Source organism: Tupaia chinensis, unplaced genomic scaffold (assembly GCF_000334495.1).
Source record: "Tupaia chinensis unplaced genomic scaffold, TupChi_1.0 Scaffold000097_1, whole genome shotgun sequence".
Lineage (NCBI taxonomy): Eukaryota > Metazoa > Chordata > Mammalia > Scandentia > Tupaiidae > Tupaia > Tupaia belangeri.
In genome coordinates this window covers 6,535,650-6,549,925 of record NW_006159559.1, presented here as the reverse complement: position 1 = coordinate 6,549,925, position 14,276 = coordinate 6,535,650, and the positions used below count along the sequence as shown (strand labels likewise).

At 43.6% G+C, this 14,276-nt stretch overlaps 1 protein-coding gene across 1 annotated transcript in view; it reads right to left on the bottom strand.

Annotated features, from left to right (window-relative positions):
• Window positions 1–10,032, bottom strand: part of PRSS35 (serine protease 35) — an 11,419-nt gene extending 1,387 nt beyond the window's left edge. Inside the window, 2 exon segments of the mRNA XM_006143358.2 lie at window positions 1–400; window positions 9,831–10,032. Coding sequence (XP_006143420.1) covers window positions 1–381 — 381 coding nt within the window. The 5' untranslated portion in view covers window positions 382–400; window positions 9,831–10,032.
• Between the last annotated feature and the right edge of the window lie 4,244 nt (window positions 10,033–14,276).

The window sequence follows — 14,276 nt, the reverse complement described above, 5'->3', positions numbered from 1 at the left end:
GTCGGTTCCGTACACCTGCCTCCTCCTCCTGGCAGCCGCCCCTCCTGTGCTGTTTGGAGCAGGCTCCGGGACCACACCTTGGACTTTCACCCTGGTTAGGGTCCGGGAGCCGTTCTCGAACACAGTCTCGTAGGAGAGAGAATCCTCCAGTTGGGAAAGGCTGGGAGGCGGAAGGCCCTTCTGGCACTCGATGCCGCACGCCCCGCCTGGCGCCCTGGCAGCGTCCGCCTCAAACGCGGGGCTGCTGAGGTGCAAGGTCCTTTCGCTGATGATCCGGGGTACCTTTCTCAAGGGCCACGTGAAATCCTGCTCCACCGCATAGCCGTCAATGAGGGTCCACCCAGGGGCGAAAAATAGCAACCAAAAGAGCATATTTTCCATCTTGATCTTCTGTTTTGTCCTTAAAAATAGAAAAAGAAAGAGAAGCTTTACAGTGCTTTCCGTTTCAGTGTTCCTTATAAGTCTCATTTAGGCCTTGGGTCTTAAAAGTATCTTCAGCACAGCTAGGAGCGCTTGCTTTCACCTTACTTGGAGCTACCGAGATTAAATACTTGGCCAAGTGGGCTCATACAGACTTCCAAAATGAGGGACTGTCTTTCACCCACTCTGCCCTTCAGGAGCTCTCACCCACTTCCCCAGGCCCTGCTCCCTTCACCTCCACCTCCCTGGACAGCCCAGTGCACGAGAGAGCAGGGCGGGGCGGGAAATGAGGATCTTCTGTTGCCTTGGCCCCACAACCTTGCTCTCTACATCTACAATCTTATTTCCGGATTATTTAGAAATAAAGACAGGAGTGTGGATGTCCTACAGTCTTTCCGCACGCACACTTAGCTCCTTGAAGCGGGGGTCATTAACTCACCTCTAGAAAGTAAATGCCTAGCACAGAACTCAATATTTTGGGGATTACAGTGAATTTCCTTGAACCAAGAATTGCAGCCAAGCCAATGTCCTTGCCTTAAAAAATAATAAAAAACTAAAATCATAGAGCTTGCTGCCTCTTAGCTTATCAACAAATCACAATAATGATGAAAATAGGTTATATATGTGGTGTTTTGTTTTGTTTGCCATAGGGTGCATGCACTGCCAGGAGAAAGACAGGAAAGGTGAGAAATCACCTCCTGGGGGCATGACCACATTTCCATCCCTTCCCCTTTATTCTCCTCTTGGGGTTCTGGGCACACATGCACACGTGTCCAACATGATTTTCAAGTCACCAGGTCCAGGACTTGAACTGTGGTCGGTCATGTGGGAGTCCAGCACCTTAATAACAACACCATCTGGTGGCCCAAGATTATGTATGTGTTTTAAATCTACTTGATTCTTTGCAAAATTTCAGTCAAAGGAGTTTTATGTGTGTGGGGAAGGGAGCATTTTTCATTGGTTTTCCATTTAGCCTTTTATGACAATAACTGTTCATTGTGTATTTAATATATGATTAAATCAAAGACTGAAATTCAGCCACAAACCCACATCAAGATACAGACAGAATCTCATTTCATGTATTATTATTATCATTTTTTTTTTTTTTGGAGAGGCTTTTTTGCTATAGGGTGCGTGCGGTCGCCAGACAGAGAGAGACAGAGAGACAGAAAGCGAGAAATCACCCCCCCAGGGGGGATGGTCACACCGCAATCCCTTCTCCTTCATTCTCCTCTCGGGATCTTGGGCACGCACGCACACGCGCCCAGTGTGAGTTTTAAGCCACTGGGTCCGGGACGCGAACCGCAGTCGACGACGTGGGAGTCCAGTGACATAGCCATTACGCTAACTGCTGGTTCCCTCATTTCATGAATTTTAACACTTGATACTAATCATTTGTGAAGTAATATGTGAAAGGTACTCCTTGGCAAAATATGTCTAAATGTAGTACTGTGGTATTATTTTTCCGGTTAGGTTTTATTCTTTTCAAGACCTGTCTAATTTAGTCTTCTATATTTTTAGCTAGATAGGGATTTAAAAAGGCAGATTTTTAGTGTTTTTGGAGAGTTGGTTTTTGTTTTGTTTTGTTTTGTTTTGCTACAGCAGGACACGTGCGCTTGCCAGAATGACAGAGACAGAAAGCGAGAAATCATCCCCCGGGGGGATGGCCACCCCGCAATCCCTTCTCCTCCGTTCTCCTCTCGGGATCTTGGGCACATGTGCACCCGGCGTGAGTTTAAGCCACCAGGTCCAGGACTCGAACTGTGGTTGACTACATGGGAGTCTAGTGAACAGCCATTATGCCAAATGCTGGTCCCCAGAATGTAAATATTAAACAATACTGACAAAACAGTATTTTCCTATACAAATCATTGACCTAGCTATGTGGATCTCAAATATATAATTTTCTCCCTACTCTTTACTAGGTGTTTAAAATGGGACTCTGGGGGCAGCAGGTGGCATGGTGGTTAAAGGGGCTGGACTCCCATTTGACTGACCACAGTTCGGGCCCTGGACCTGGCAGCTTGTTTTCTCACTTTCTCTCTCTCTCTGCTCTCTGTCTCTCTCTGGTCAAATTAAAAATATATAAACAAATACGATTAAATAAATAATTTTTTAAAATGTGACCCTGCTGGCAACTCACGTGGCAAGGTTTTAGGTTCAAGTCCAGAGAGTCCCCTGAGTATGCCAGACACACAGTTACCCACGATCCGGCTGAAGGCCAGGGGTGGATCACAGCATCAGGACCACACAGGGGATTCTCTCTCTCTCTTCTTCTCTCTCTCTTACTCATGGAAGAAATAAAATAACGGTGGTTGAGAGCCCAAATCACCTAAAAGAAACACACTAGACCAGTGGTTCTCAGATTACAGTCCCTGAACCATGACATCAGCACCACCTGGGAAGTTGTTATAAAAGTGCTAATTCTCAGGGCCCACCTTAGACCTACTGTCAAAACCCCTTATGAAAGGGGGTGTGAGATGGTTTCCCAGGTAACTGTGTTTTCCCTGCCCTAAAGTTTGAGAACCAAGGCAGCAGCCAAGGCTTTGGGGGAACAGCATGAGCCATACCCAAGAAGGCAGTCTGTCCAGAAATTACTTCTTAACTGGGTTTCAAATGACCTCTGCTTCATCTGTGTGCACAAAATAAATTTATTCTGACTGAGCTCTTTCTGTTAGCAAGCACTAATATTGAATGGCTCAGCCATTTAATAAAGAACAAACATAACTTACTTCTGTGTAGGTGGTACGGTATGTCTGAGGTCAATTCGGTAGGCTCGCATCTCCAACATCTGATGCTGCAGATCATGCAAAGGCACGGTCCACCAGCCTGTCTGGTGCCTCCGAGGGAGCTCTGCCGCAGTGTGCCACAGGAAGAAAAGCCATGCCCACATCTATCCTTGGGCATGGGAAGGGCAGAGCTTTGAAATATGACCTCAGAATCACAGTAATGAAAGGACATGGATTTAGTTAGCCTGCCTAATTTGGCCTATAATTTGAAATTGGACAAACGTTTAAGGACACTTTCTTTTGGAAAATCTAATTTTGCTCTGTGGTGAAATGTCAATGTGATGTAAATGATAGTTCTTACTGACAGAGCACTTCCGAGGCGTCATCTGCAATATGCACATGACCTAAAAAGCTCCAAATCATTGGTCTAGCGAGACGCTGTCCTGATTGGTGGAGCAGCTACTACATTTTGAAAGCTCTAATGTTCTTTGTCTTCTCCCCCGCCTCCTTTTACCTGTCTTCCATTATCATTGTGGTCTTCACTGTCACTTTCTCCATGGCTCGGGTTTGGGGTTTCGAACTCCAGTTTTGGTTAAAGAACATGGGGTTGCAATCTTTGCTGTCCACTGAGAGTCAGGTACACCTAATTGACAATGGGTTGATCATGGAGACAAATGGAGTAGAAGGGACTTAGGAGGAAGCAAGAATGTCTGCAAAGGCAGACCAACTCTTGGGCCTCATCTACTGATAGAATCAGCCATAACTAAGAGGTGATGTACTATTACTGTTTTGTCGTTTGTGCCTTCTTAGAAGTGTGACTGCTGATAGTGTTTAGAATGTATATGTATCTACATCAGCATAGTAGTTGCAAGTGCAGACCAAGAAGTGAGAAGACTTGGGTTCAATGCCCATCTTTACCACCTTATTAGGTGTATGAATTTAGACAATGAACTCTGTTCCACTTTTCTCATTTGCAAAGCGAGGATAATAGTAATGTCTATATTATAACTTTATTATGGTGACTAAATGAGATGATATATATACAAGAAATTACTACTGGGTCCAGAGTATAGTAAAGAATCAATACATGTGTGACCTTATAACTAACATTCTACTTTAATGAGTGAATTAAGTACCACTTTTTAAAAAGTTATTATATAAGCCAAAGTTAGAGAACTTGTTTTCTAAACAATTTTACAACCAAATATTTTGACTCCAGGATAGTATCCAACTCTCAAATTCTTTTTCTTTGTTTGGGTTGGTTCAAGGACAGCTTCATTTTAGAGACTTCCCAAATGAATGCTTCCTAATTACTCACTTCTATGAATATCTTTGGCTTTGCAAAATATTTTTCTTATTGCTATTAACTTAAGTGTGATTAAACAACACCCAGCCACAAAATACTTAAAATTGCATTCCCTGTGTCGTATTTATAGCCTGGATCTACATGAAGAATTCTGCGATGGCATCAGATCCTCAGCCTAACATGAAACAGAGTCAGTGGCAAAATAATTACTCTAAGGGAACAATCTATGCTGAAAGAAAAACCTAGCTTTTTGAGTAAATTTCTGTAAAGTATGCAGAATTTAGCTATGACATGACATAACCTACTCTAAGGCTTAGTTTCTCTTTCGCTTTATTTTTTGTCTTCCGAGAAGCTTATAGCGTAACTTTCATAGAATGAGCATATTAAACAGAATGAAAAAATGGCTACTCTCTACATTAAATATGTGAAATTAATTATTTTTCCAGTAGAAGATACTCAAAGGCTCTACCCTGAATTGCTTTCTCTCATCAGATGGTAGATTCACACTTACTCGCCTTTTTTTTTTCCATTTGGTCCCTTACAATGTGCAGGGGGTTAGTAGTCCATATTCATGTGTCTAGTATGCTGCCATGGGACCTAATTTTTAATTAATCTATCAGATATTTTCTAGGGGGCAAGTAGGGGTCCAGCACTACTCAGTCAGATCAATAGCCCTACAGGGCCGCCACCAACTTTCACTGTAATGTGTATGTTAGGACACACCAAGGATTGCAAGCCCCCCTTTTAAAACATGGCTGTCCTTTATTTCGCCACCCATGATGCCAACCACCTGTCCTCCCAACACCACAGCCTACTTTTATGCACATACCTGCATGTGAAGACATGCTCTCACCTCCTCTACTTCTACCATCCACCTGCTTTTTAAGGATTGACTCACAACAAGGAGACAATGTGGCCTGGCCCAGATATTCTAAATTTCAGAGAGCAGTGATGGCTTAGGTCAAAGGTCTCAGCAGGGGAGGAGGAGTGTTACGATGATGGTGAACAGATGTAAGATCGGCATTAAAGAAATGGGTTATGTTTAGGAGAGCACTTGCAAAAATTTGTAGAGTCGTTTTCATTTGCAGGGAGCAGATGCAGGGAGAACAGGTATTTTTAATAACGTTCAGCTCCTGACCCACCGTCGTCTCTTACTGAATGTGAATCACTGACCAAGCATGGCATGGAGGCAGCATTTAATTTAAAGTGTATGGTATCACAGTGACGAGAACATAACAGCGTCGGTGACAGAACCAAGGTGGAGAGGACTGGGGTCCTTCGATGATCAAGGAAGCAGTGGGTTTTGAAGCCAAATCCATTGACACTTGCCACTTAATAGCAGTGTGGCTTTGCCAAGGTGACGTAATCTTTCCAGACGTTATCTTCCATATTTGTTAAATAGGTATAACAGCTGAGTATTTTTATGAGAAATAATATATTTATATGAGCACAATGCCCAAAACACACTGTAAGCCCTCAGCAAATGGCAGCGACTATTACTCACATCGAACACTGGGGCCAACTCTTAGGTAGATCATTTTAAGGTATTTCATACATTTCTTTCTTTCTTTTTTCTTTCTTTCGTTTTTTTTTTTTTTTGAGAGGTTTTTGCTATAGGGCGCGTGTACTCGCCAGACAGACAGAGACAGAGAGACAGAAAGTGAGAAATCACCCCCCAGGGGGGATGGCCATGCCGCAATCCCTTCTCCTCCATTCTCCTCTCAGTTTTATGGGCACGTACGCACATGTGCCTGGCATGAGTTTTAAGCCACCAGGTCCGGGACGCGAACTACAGTTGACTACATGAGAGTCCAGTGACACAGCCATTATGCTAACTGCTAGTCTTTTTTTTTTGGGGGGGGGGGTAGGGTTTTGCCATAGGGTGCATGCGCTCACCAGAAAAACAGAGAGAGACAGAGAGGCAGAAAGGGAGAAATCACGCCCTGGGGAGATGGCCACACCACAATTCCTTCTCCTCCATTCTCCTCTCAGGATCTTGGACACGCACACACATGCACCCAGCGTGAGTTTAAGCCGCTGGGTCTAGGACTCAAACCACAGTCAACTACATGGGAGTCCAGCGACATAGCCATTACGCCAACTGCTGACCCCAAATCAATTATTTTGAGATGAGGCGAGTAGCCTGGATTATCCAGGTGGGCCCAATATAATCACAGGCAGGGGTCCTTAGGCAGAAGAGGCAGAAGGGTCAAGATTGAGAAGGAGTTGTGAAGATGGAAGCAAAGATCAAAGTAATGAGGGCCATGACCCAAGGAATATGGCTGGTCTCTAGAAGCTAAAAAAGGTAAGGAGATGTGATCTCTCTTAGAACTTCCAGAAGGAACAAAACCTTGCCAATCTAAGCTGTTGACCCCCAGATGCAGATGATAATAAATCTGTGTTGTTTTAAATCACTAAGGATTGGGCTGCCCAAGCAGCAATAGGAAACCAATACACTTGTAATTTCACTGTAGGAAAATTGTCTGCCTGCATGTTTAGAAAGAAAGAGAGAATAATACAACATGAAAAAAGAATATTTAGAAAATGTTCATTTTAAGAAAACGTGGGCGTGATGGCGCCCTCCCTATGACAAAAACCTATGGAGGTTGGAGGATCGTGGCATCAACACTGTAAAGTTATATGCAATCCAATGTAATATAAACAAGATTATGATGATAATAAAAAATACATAAATAAAAAATTTAAAACCACCAAAAAAAGAGAAACCGTATATAAATATGAAATTTTAGAACTAAAAACAAAAGATCATGATAAAACTTCGTGATGGTACGGAACAGTTTTGCTAGAGAAAAACAAGAATTTCAAACAAGGTAGGTAAAGTTGTTTATTCAACCAATGAATACTGAGTGCCAACTCTGCCATGCATCATTTCAAAGTCTGCTTTAAGAACCTCTGTAATAGTCCTTACTAACTTTTGAGTTGATCTTGAATTCTTAAGATCTCTTCCACCTTTAAAGTCCTTGAATAAGTCCGGAATGAAAAAAACACATGTAGTCATCCTCTGGGGAGAAACTTGCCTGCTATCCATGTTATGACCACTAGGTGGCAAACCTAGCCTGGAGATGACACATCTAAGCCAGCATTGAAATTGTTTTAAGTTCACTGGGCTGTGATACAGACTTTCAAAAGCATGTGGGGTTCAGTTGGGGGAACGTCTAACTGGTAATAATACACTAAATGGTTGTCACAGATGGAATTTATCATATTTAGAAAGCCCACCTACAAGCCACAGAGCCCATCCTGATGAGCTGAGGGCTGATACTGCTGTCTACAGCCAGACAATTCTCTGGCAGGTGGCTTTCCAAAAACAGTCACAGTGCCAGCACCCTTCCACAGTGACCTACAGCGCTGCTAAGCGGTCCCCCAAACGTGCTGCAACTCATTTCGACATTAAGGAAAATCTCGAACGTGCCAAATATTTCACATATGTTTATCAAATACTTTATAACCCATCACTAAGGGATCAGCTTTCTGCTGATTCTATTCTGAGAATAAATGGCAAGAAAGTTCATTGACAGGATGCCAATTTTTAGTCAAAAATCTCATACCACAGCACTATTTTCAAGTTTCGTTTCAGGAATGGAGACAAAGTAAGGTCTGCTTTAAAAGTTTGGCAGAACCGGAGGGGAAAGAAGATGGTAAAGTTACACAGTTGATTATTTTACGGTAACCCACAACTTCTGTTTCTCATCACAATAAAAAATAAAACGTTTGTTTTTTTAGCTGTTTTTCCAGGACATGTGCATCTCAATATATGCAATGGATGTGCTGTGTGTAAATTAAATTTGGGGCTAACAGCACTAAGGGGGCTCCTAGGGAACTCATTGCTGGCTCTTGCCTCGGCTGGCCTGCAAAGCACACAGCATGTGGCGCCCGCCTTTGTCTTTTTCAGGTTAGCTTTGACAGCAAGGAATATCTATAACTGTATTACATTTGTTCCTTTTTAGGCTTTAGAGCATCTGATGGTCAAAATGTTTTTAGCTATCATATGCCAGTTTTACCTATACAAAGCTTTAAAAAGTTTCTCTTAAAGTTTAAGAGTAAGAAGTCATGTACCACTATTTCATAACTTCTCCATGTCAGATTTCTCATCTGCAGAGTTAACTCAGCGGTAAGGTAGGGCAGCTTCATCCTCCAAAATTCTCCATCTGATCCTACTGTTAAAATGCAATATGCTTGTTGGATATTTTTACATGGGCAAGAGAAAGAGAAATAATTTTCTCAGCTTGAAAAATTAACTCACACTAGCAATGATTTATTTTAACATATAAGGAGCACATACTATGGGTCAAGCATATGCTAGACAATCTTACATTTAAATACATGAAAAAGATTCTTAAAAGTGTACGTTTTCCCAGCTGCATGAAAGAAAAGTGGGGAGGCATCCACATCCACCTCTTCCACATTAAAGAAACTCCTCTAACATCTCCTAATAAAAATAAAATTCCGTATGAGGCCTGGAGATCATATTTGGCTGGGATTTTGACACTCTCTCTTCTAAATTATAAATCAGATTCTGAGCAGAATAGGATCCTGCATAGGAACAAATGGGAATTAATTTCAAAAGTCAGAAGAGTTAAAAGGGTGGGAAATAACTTAGGCTGTGACACGCCATTTCTGTTCAAATCCATGACGGTGTAAAAACATCAGAGCAATTCGGTGGGAATGTTTCTACAATTTTCAAAGAGCGTTTTTTTAATAGAAAATTTCAAGTCTACACAAACGAGAGAGGAAAGTATTAAAACGTTGAAAGAAAAACATAACCCCGATGTGTTCTCATCACCTAGCTTAAACAATGATCGATATTCTGCCAATTGTATTTCATCTCTCCTCAGTCCACCCCTTTCCCCTTTTTTGCTAGAATGTTTTAAAGCGAGTTCAAGGCTTTTCTATCTCATTACACCTCCTCATTTTCTAATTGGTTTCCACTGCTCCTTGCACTGACCCGTGTGCAGCCAAGTTAATAAAAAGGGAGGGGGAGCGGCTAGCTTTCATACTAACTCTGCCAAAGATTTCAGAGAGTAGATTTTCCAGGAATGGGTTTTACACCTTTTTCAATGGCATCTGTTAACAATCATAAAAATAAAGAGGGCCCTCTCTGGTAAAGCTTAAGTAGAAAGAATTCCATTTATATTCCAATGCAAACAATGTTAACTGTTAATACTAAACGGTGCAGAGGAGGCGGCACACGAATTGGCCTATGAGGAAAGCAGTTTCTTGGAGGACTGAAGTGCTAAGTTTGATCCCACTCTTTAGAACCCTTCAAAGAAATTGGTCCTCAGGTGGATCCTGCCTTCTTCCGGGAAACTTCCAGATTCTCGGGTCTCGCCCTGACCAGGAGGCTGCACCCTTACCTGCGAAGCTTATTCGGTCCCTGGGGGCGCTGCCCAGCTGGGATCAAAGAGCTCCCGTAGCGCTGGCAAGGGAAGGCGAGGAGCGGCCGCTGCTGCCAGGAGCCTGTGGGGCAGACAGCGCAGCAGAGACCGCCCGGCCACCGCCACCAGGAGCTCCGAGCTCGCGGCAGAGTGTGGAGGAGGCAGAGCCGAGCTGCGTGCAGCCGCCAGAGATGGGAGGGGAAAGGGGGCGATGACGCGGGGCCCAGAGGGGAGGGGGAGGCAAAGGGGAGGAGGTGGGCCAGGGAAGGAGAGAAAGGGGTTGAGGGGTGGGGAGCTGGAGGGGGAGTTCCTCGGAGGTGCAGGGCGGAGCTGGCGACCCCTCACCCTAGCATTCCTACCCCAATGAATTAATTAGGCGTTAGGAACAAAATCCATGAGCGAGTTCTCAAGAGCTGTTGAGTCCCTGGGACCGTGTACCGCCCTCGACAAGCCTCGAGAGGGTCCCCTGGAGCGTTGGAAGGGAGGGTGTTCGGGAGGGAGTTGTTGATTAGGAGCCCAGCCGCCTCCCCTCTCCCCACGCCACCTCTTAGCCCGGTGTGCCGTGAGAGCCCAGCCATCTGGAACTGTGGATGACTCCCCTTCCCCACCCCAAGTCAGTCTCTGCCCGAGACTTCTCTTCCCTAGACTCACACTCCCTTGGTCACCCCGTCCAGTGCGGGTGCCGAGTGCGAGCGCTTCTCTAGCCCGCGCTTCCCGCCGCGCCCAAGCCGGACCGACAGCGGGCGGGGGTGCAGGACTCCCAGGGAGCGCTCCAGGACGCCCCAAGGGGGAGCGCGTGAGTTTCCGTCCAGAAAACTAACAGGCTCTAGCTTCTTTAGGCAGCTATCCTTTCAGGTCCTTTCTTCCTTTAGTCTCATCCGAATTCTAGCATCATCCTTTTCCTGTTGCCCTCTTTTATCTCTTCCTTAGGAGGGGGTGCTCTTTGGGTCGGGGCGCGTAAGAAGGGGAGCTTTATTTATTCAACTTTCACCGAGCTTCTAACGGGTAGCAGGTCTGGGGCAAAATGCAATGATATGATAAGGAGTACAAAAGTTGTCCCCAGGCCAGCAGATGGCAGCGCAGTTACCTTGTTGGATTCCCTCATGGCTGACGAGGGTTGGAGTCCTGGACTTGCACTTGAAAAATCATGCTCCGCGCATACGTGTGTGCGCGCCTAGGATCCTGGAGGAGAATGTCTTGCGGAGTGGCCATACCCCCTGGGGGCTGATTTCTCCCCTTTTCTCTCTCCCTTTCTCTCCCTCTTCAGCTAGCATATGCGCCCTAAGACAAAAACCTCAACAACAACAAAAACTTGGTTTCTATATAAGAAACAAGAAATGAAAAATTGCTTGTTGAAGATAACATGGAGGATATTATCTTTGATTGAGCCAATATACAGTGTGTTCTGGATGGGAAAATTCATTTTGTATGCTGTAGTGATATACAGTGAATTAATGTAAAATAAATTTAAAATTAAAAAAAAAATTAAACTCGGTTTCAGCCCAGCTCTCAAGGCAGAAAGGTTAAGTAAGTGCACAAGTATTTAGAACACGAGGTATTCACATGTCCCTTAAGGGTTGCTTCACTAGTGGGTTACTGCGTTTCTCAGGTTTCTATGTACTTTTTTAATAGCATGAAATTATAACAAATATACAATTTCATTTCCTGTTCTCTCAGTATTTTCATATAGGTATTGTAGTTACCCCATATAATTAATATGCATTGGTCATTTTCACCTGGCAAAATAGAATTAGTTCTGAATTAGAAAATTAGTTCTCTGTCTCACCAACGGCATCTTTGAACCACCGTCATCTACTATGGAACCTGACATATGCTGAGTGTTGTGTTGAACTAAAAATGAAGGGTAGAGAAGTCATAAAGAAAGCCCAAAACTCAGGGTAGGAATCCTGTGTGACACTGAACAACTGTGTGCCCTGAGCCTCAGCTTCTTCCTCTATGCATTGAAAAGGTCGAGCAGGAGTTCTACAGTCAGCAGCTCTCAACTATTTTTGGACTCTAACGCTGTATTAATCCAGAAGGATTTAGTATGGACAGAGACATGATTCCTTTAGTGAGCACCCACCACCACGACCACAAGTGTCATATAAATCAGACTTAAAGTGCTTCCACATTTTCTTCTTTTTTTTTTTTTAAAGAGAGATTTTTGTTATAGGCCTTGTGTGCTCACCAGAGAGACAGAGAGTAAGAGAGAAATCACACCGCAAGGGGGGATGGCCATGCCGCTATCCCTTCTCCTCCATTCTTGTCTCATGATTTGGGGCATGCAAGCACATGCACCCAGTGTGAGTTTTAAGTCACCAGTCTGGGATGCTAACTTGCTAACTGTGGGAGTCCAGCATCATAACCATTATGACATCTGTTAGTCCCGCTACCACATTTTCAATCTGTTCCTTCCTGAGCCTTTTACCCCAAGCTTTCTTGCATTCTATTCCAGTTGTCTTAACATCAACTTGACTTTTTTGTTGTTGTTAAATCACTTTACCACACCTTGTCCTGATGAAGCATATATTCACTGCTTCACTGGTTTCAGGATTCTGGCTTCTCTTAATCAAGGCTCCTTCTTCCTGACCTAGTCCAGTCCCTCACATTTTCTGTAGCCCAGCAGGAGCAATTCATCCACTCATAACCCAACTGTACCCCAAACAGGGCCCTTCCTAACCTGTCAAGTTCCCAGTTGATCCTATTATTATGGTCCTATAATTTTTCAGTTCTCCCTAACCAGCTTTCCAAGAGGGAATAAATACTGCACAATATGATTCCTACCAATTTAGAAATAATGCATTACAGAGAATGTTATCAATTTTTTTAAAAAAAAAAACCTTTATAACCAAGTTTCTAGCCTTCTTTTCCCAATTCCCCTAGACTTCATCTTCAAATGCTGTCACTTTCATGACCAAAGGCTTAACAATTATACTTTGAAAACCCAGGCCCTCTGTTAATGCACCAAAGGAATTTTTTTTTAGGAGGGGAGAGGTTTTTGCTATAGGGCACATTGTGCTCATCAGAGAAACAGAGAGATAGAAAGTGAGAAATCACCCCCCTGGGGGGGGATGGCTACACTGCAATCCCTTCTCCTCCATTCTCCTCTTGGGATTTTGGGCACGCACACACAGACCCTCAACATGAGTTTAAGCCACCAGGTCCGGGACTTGAACTGTGGTTGACTACACAGGAGTCCAGCGACATAGCCATTATGCCAACTGCTGGTCCCACACCAAAGGAATTTATAACTACCCATCCTTTGTAAGGCCCCCAGCTTAATATGGGCATTTTGATGTCCCTCCAGAAATGGGACCAAGAGGCCCTGAACACATCTATTGTCACCTTGAAAGTCATTAAGGATACTGTAGTCTTGATAGAAAGAAAAATGGTGACCATGTCAGGCCTAGCTATGATTAAGACTATATTATTTAGCCCTTTTTCCTAGACTTGACTTCCTAAGAGACTCAGATCAAAATAGAATAACTCCCTTTGGAAAGGGAGTTATTCTAAATCTTATTTGTCATGGAAATGTACTTGGAAAGTTTTAGCTATGGAAACACAGGAAGAGGAGATGTTTCATGGTTCATGGTCAAGGCCTACGTGATGACTCAGCTTTGCAGCAGAGGCATTCCTTGCTGTGGCCAGAATCTTCCCTGTTGACTTTTAATTCCAGGCTTTTATAAAAACCCTTTATGAATTAGGTACTCTGATGCTGTATGCTTCAAATCTCAGAGCTCCTTGGTAAGGCAGACTGAGAAAATTAAACTGTTGCAATAAGAAAAAAAGATAAGTGCTATTTATCCTCATGTTAGATTTTCTCTGATAGAAGCCACCTATGATCAGCACATTTGAGGAACAGTTGCTGGCCCTCCACAAGCCTGTCTCTTCAGACCTGTCTCTTTCTGTGAGGCCCACGGAGGAGCAATGACGTAGTGTCAAAAGACATCTGAAAGCTGGGTTGCTCACCGTAGCCACGGCGCAGTCCCTCCTGCACTTGGGCCTGTTCTCTCTGATGGGCAGTTGCTGATCTCTCCCTTTTTGTCAGCACTGGATCCGGGAATCTGTCACACTGTTTTGAAATTGTCTCTATGTCTACCACATACCAAGACTATGAAAGCCTCAAGGGCAGTAAAACTTTTGCATTTCCAACACTAAGTATAGTACCTGCAGTTTAGATGTTTACAAACTGTTCATTGAGGAAATAAAGAGTCTCAAAAAAATAGAACTAAATGAAGAGATGCTCTTTAAGTCTTATCTGTAGGTTAGACAGAACACAGGAGATTATCTACAGAGTTGAATCTTAACCTATAACTATCATTAAATAAGCACAAAGAGTACAAGAGCTCCAGGGAGTATAGCCAGGACTAAAACACTTGACTTCAGTCAAAAAGTCTTCTGGAGAAAAAAACTTCATGGGGCATT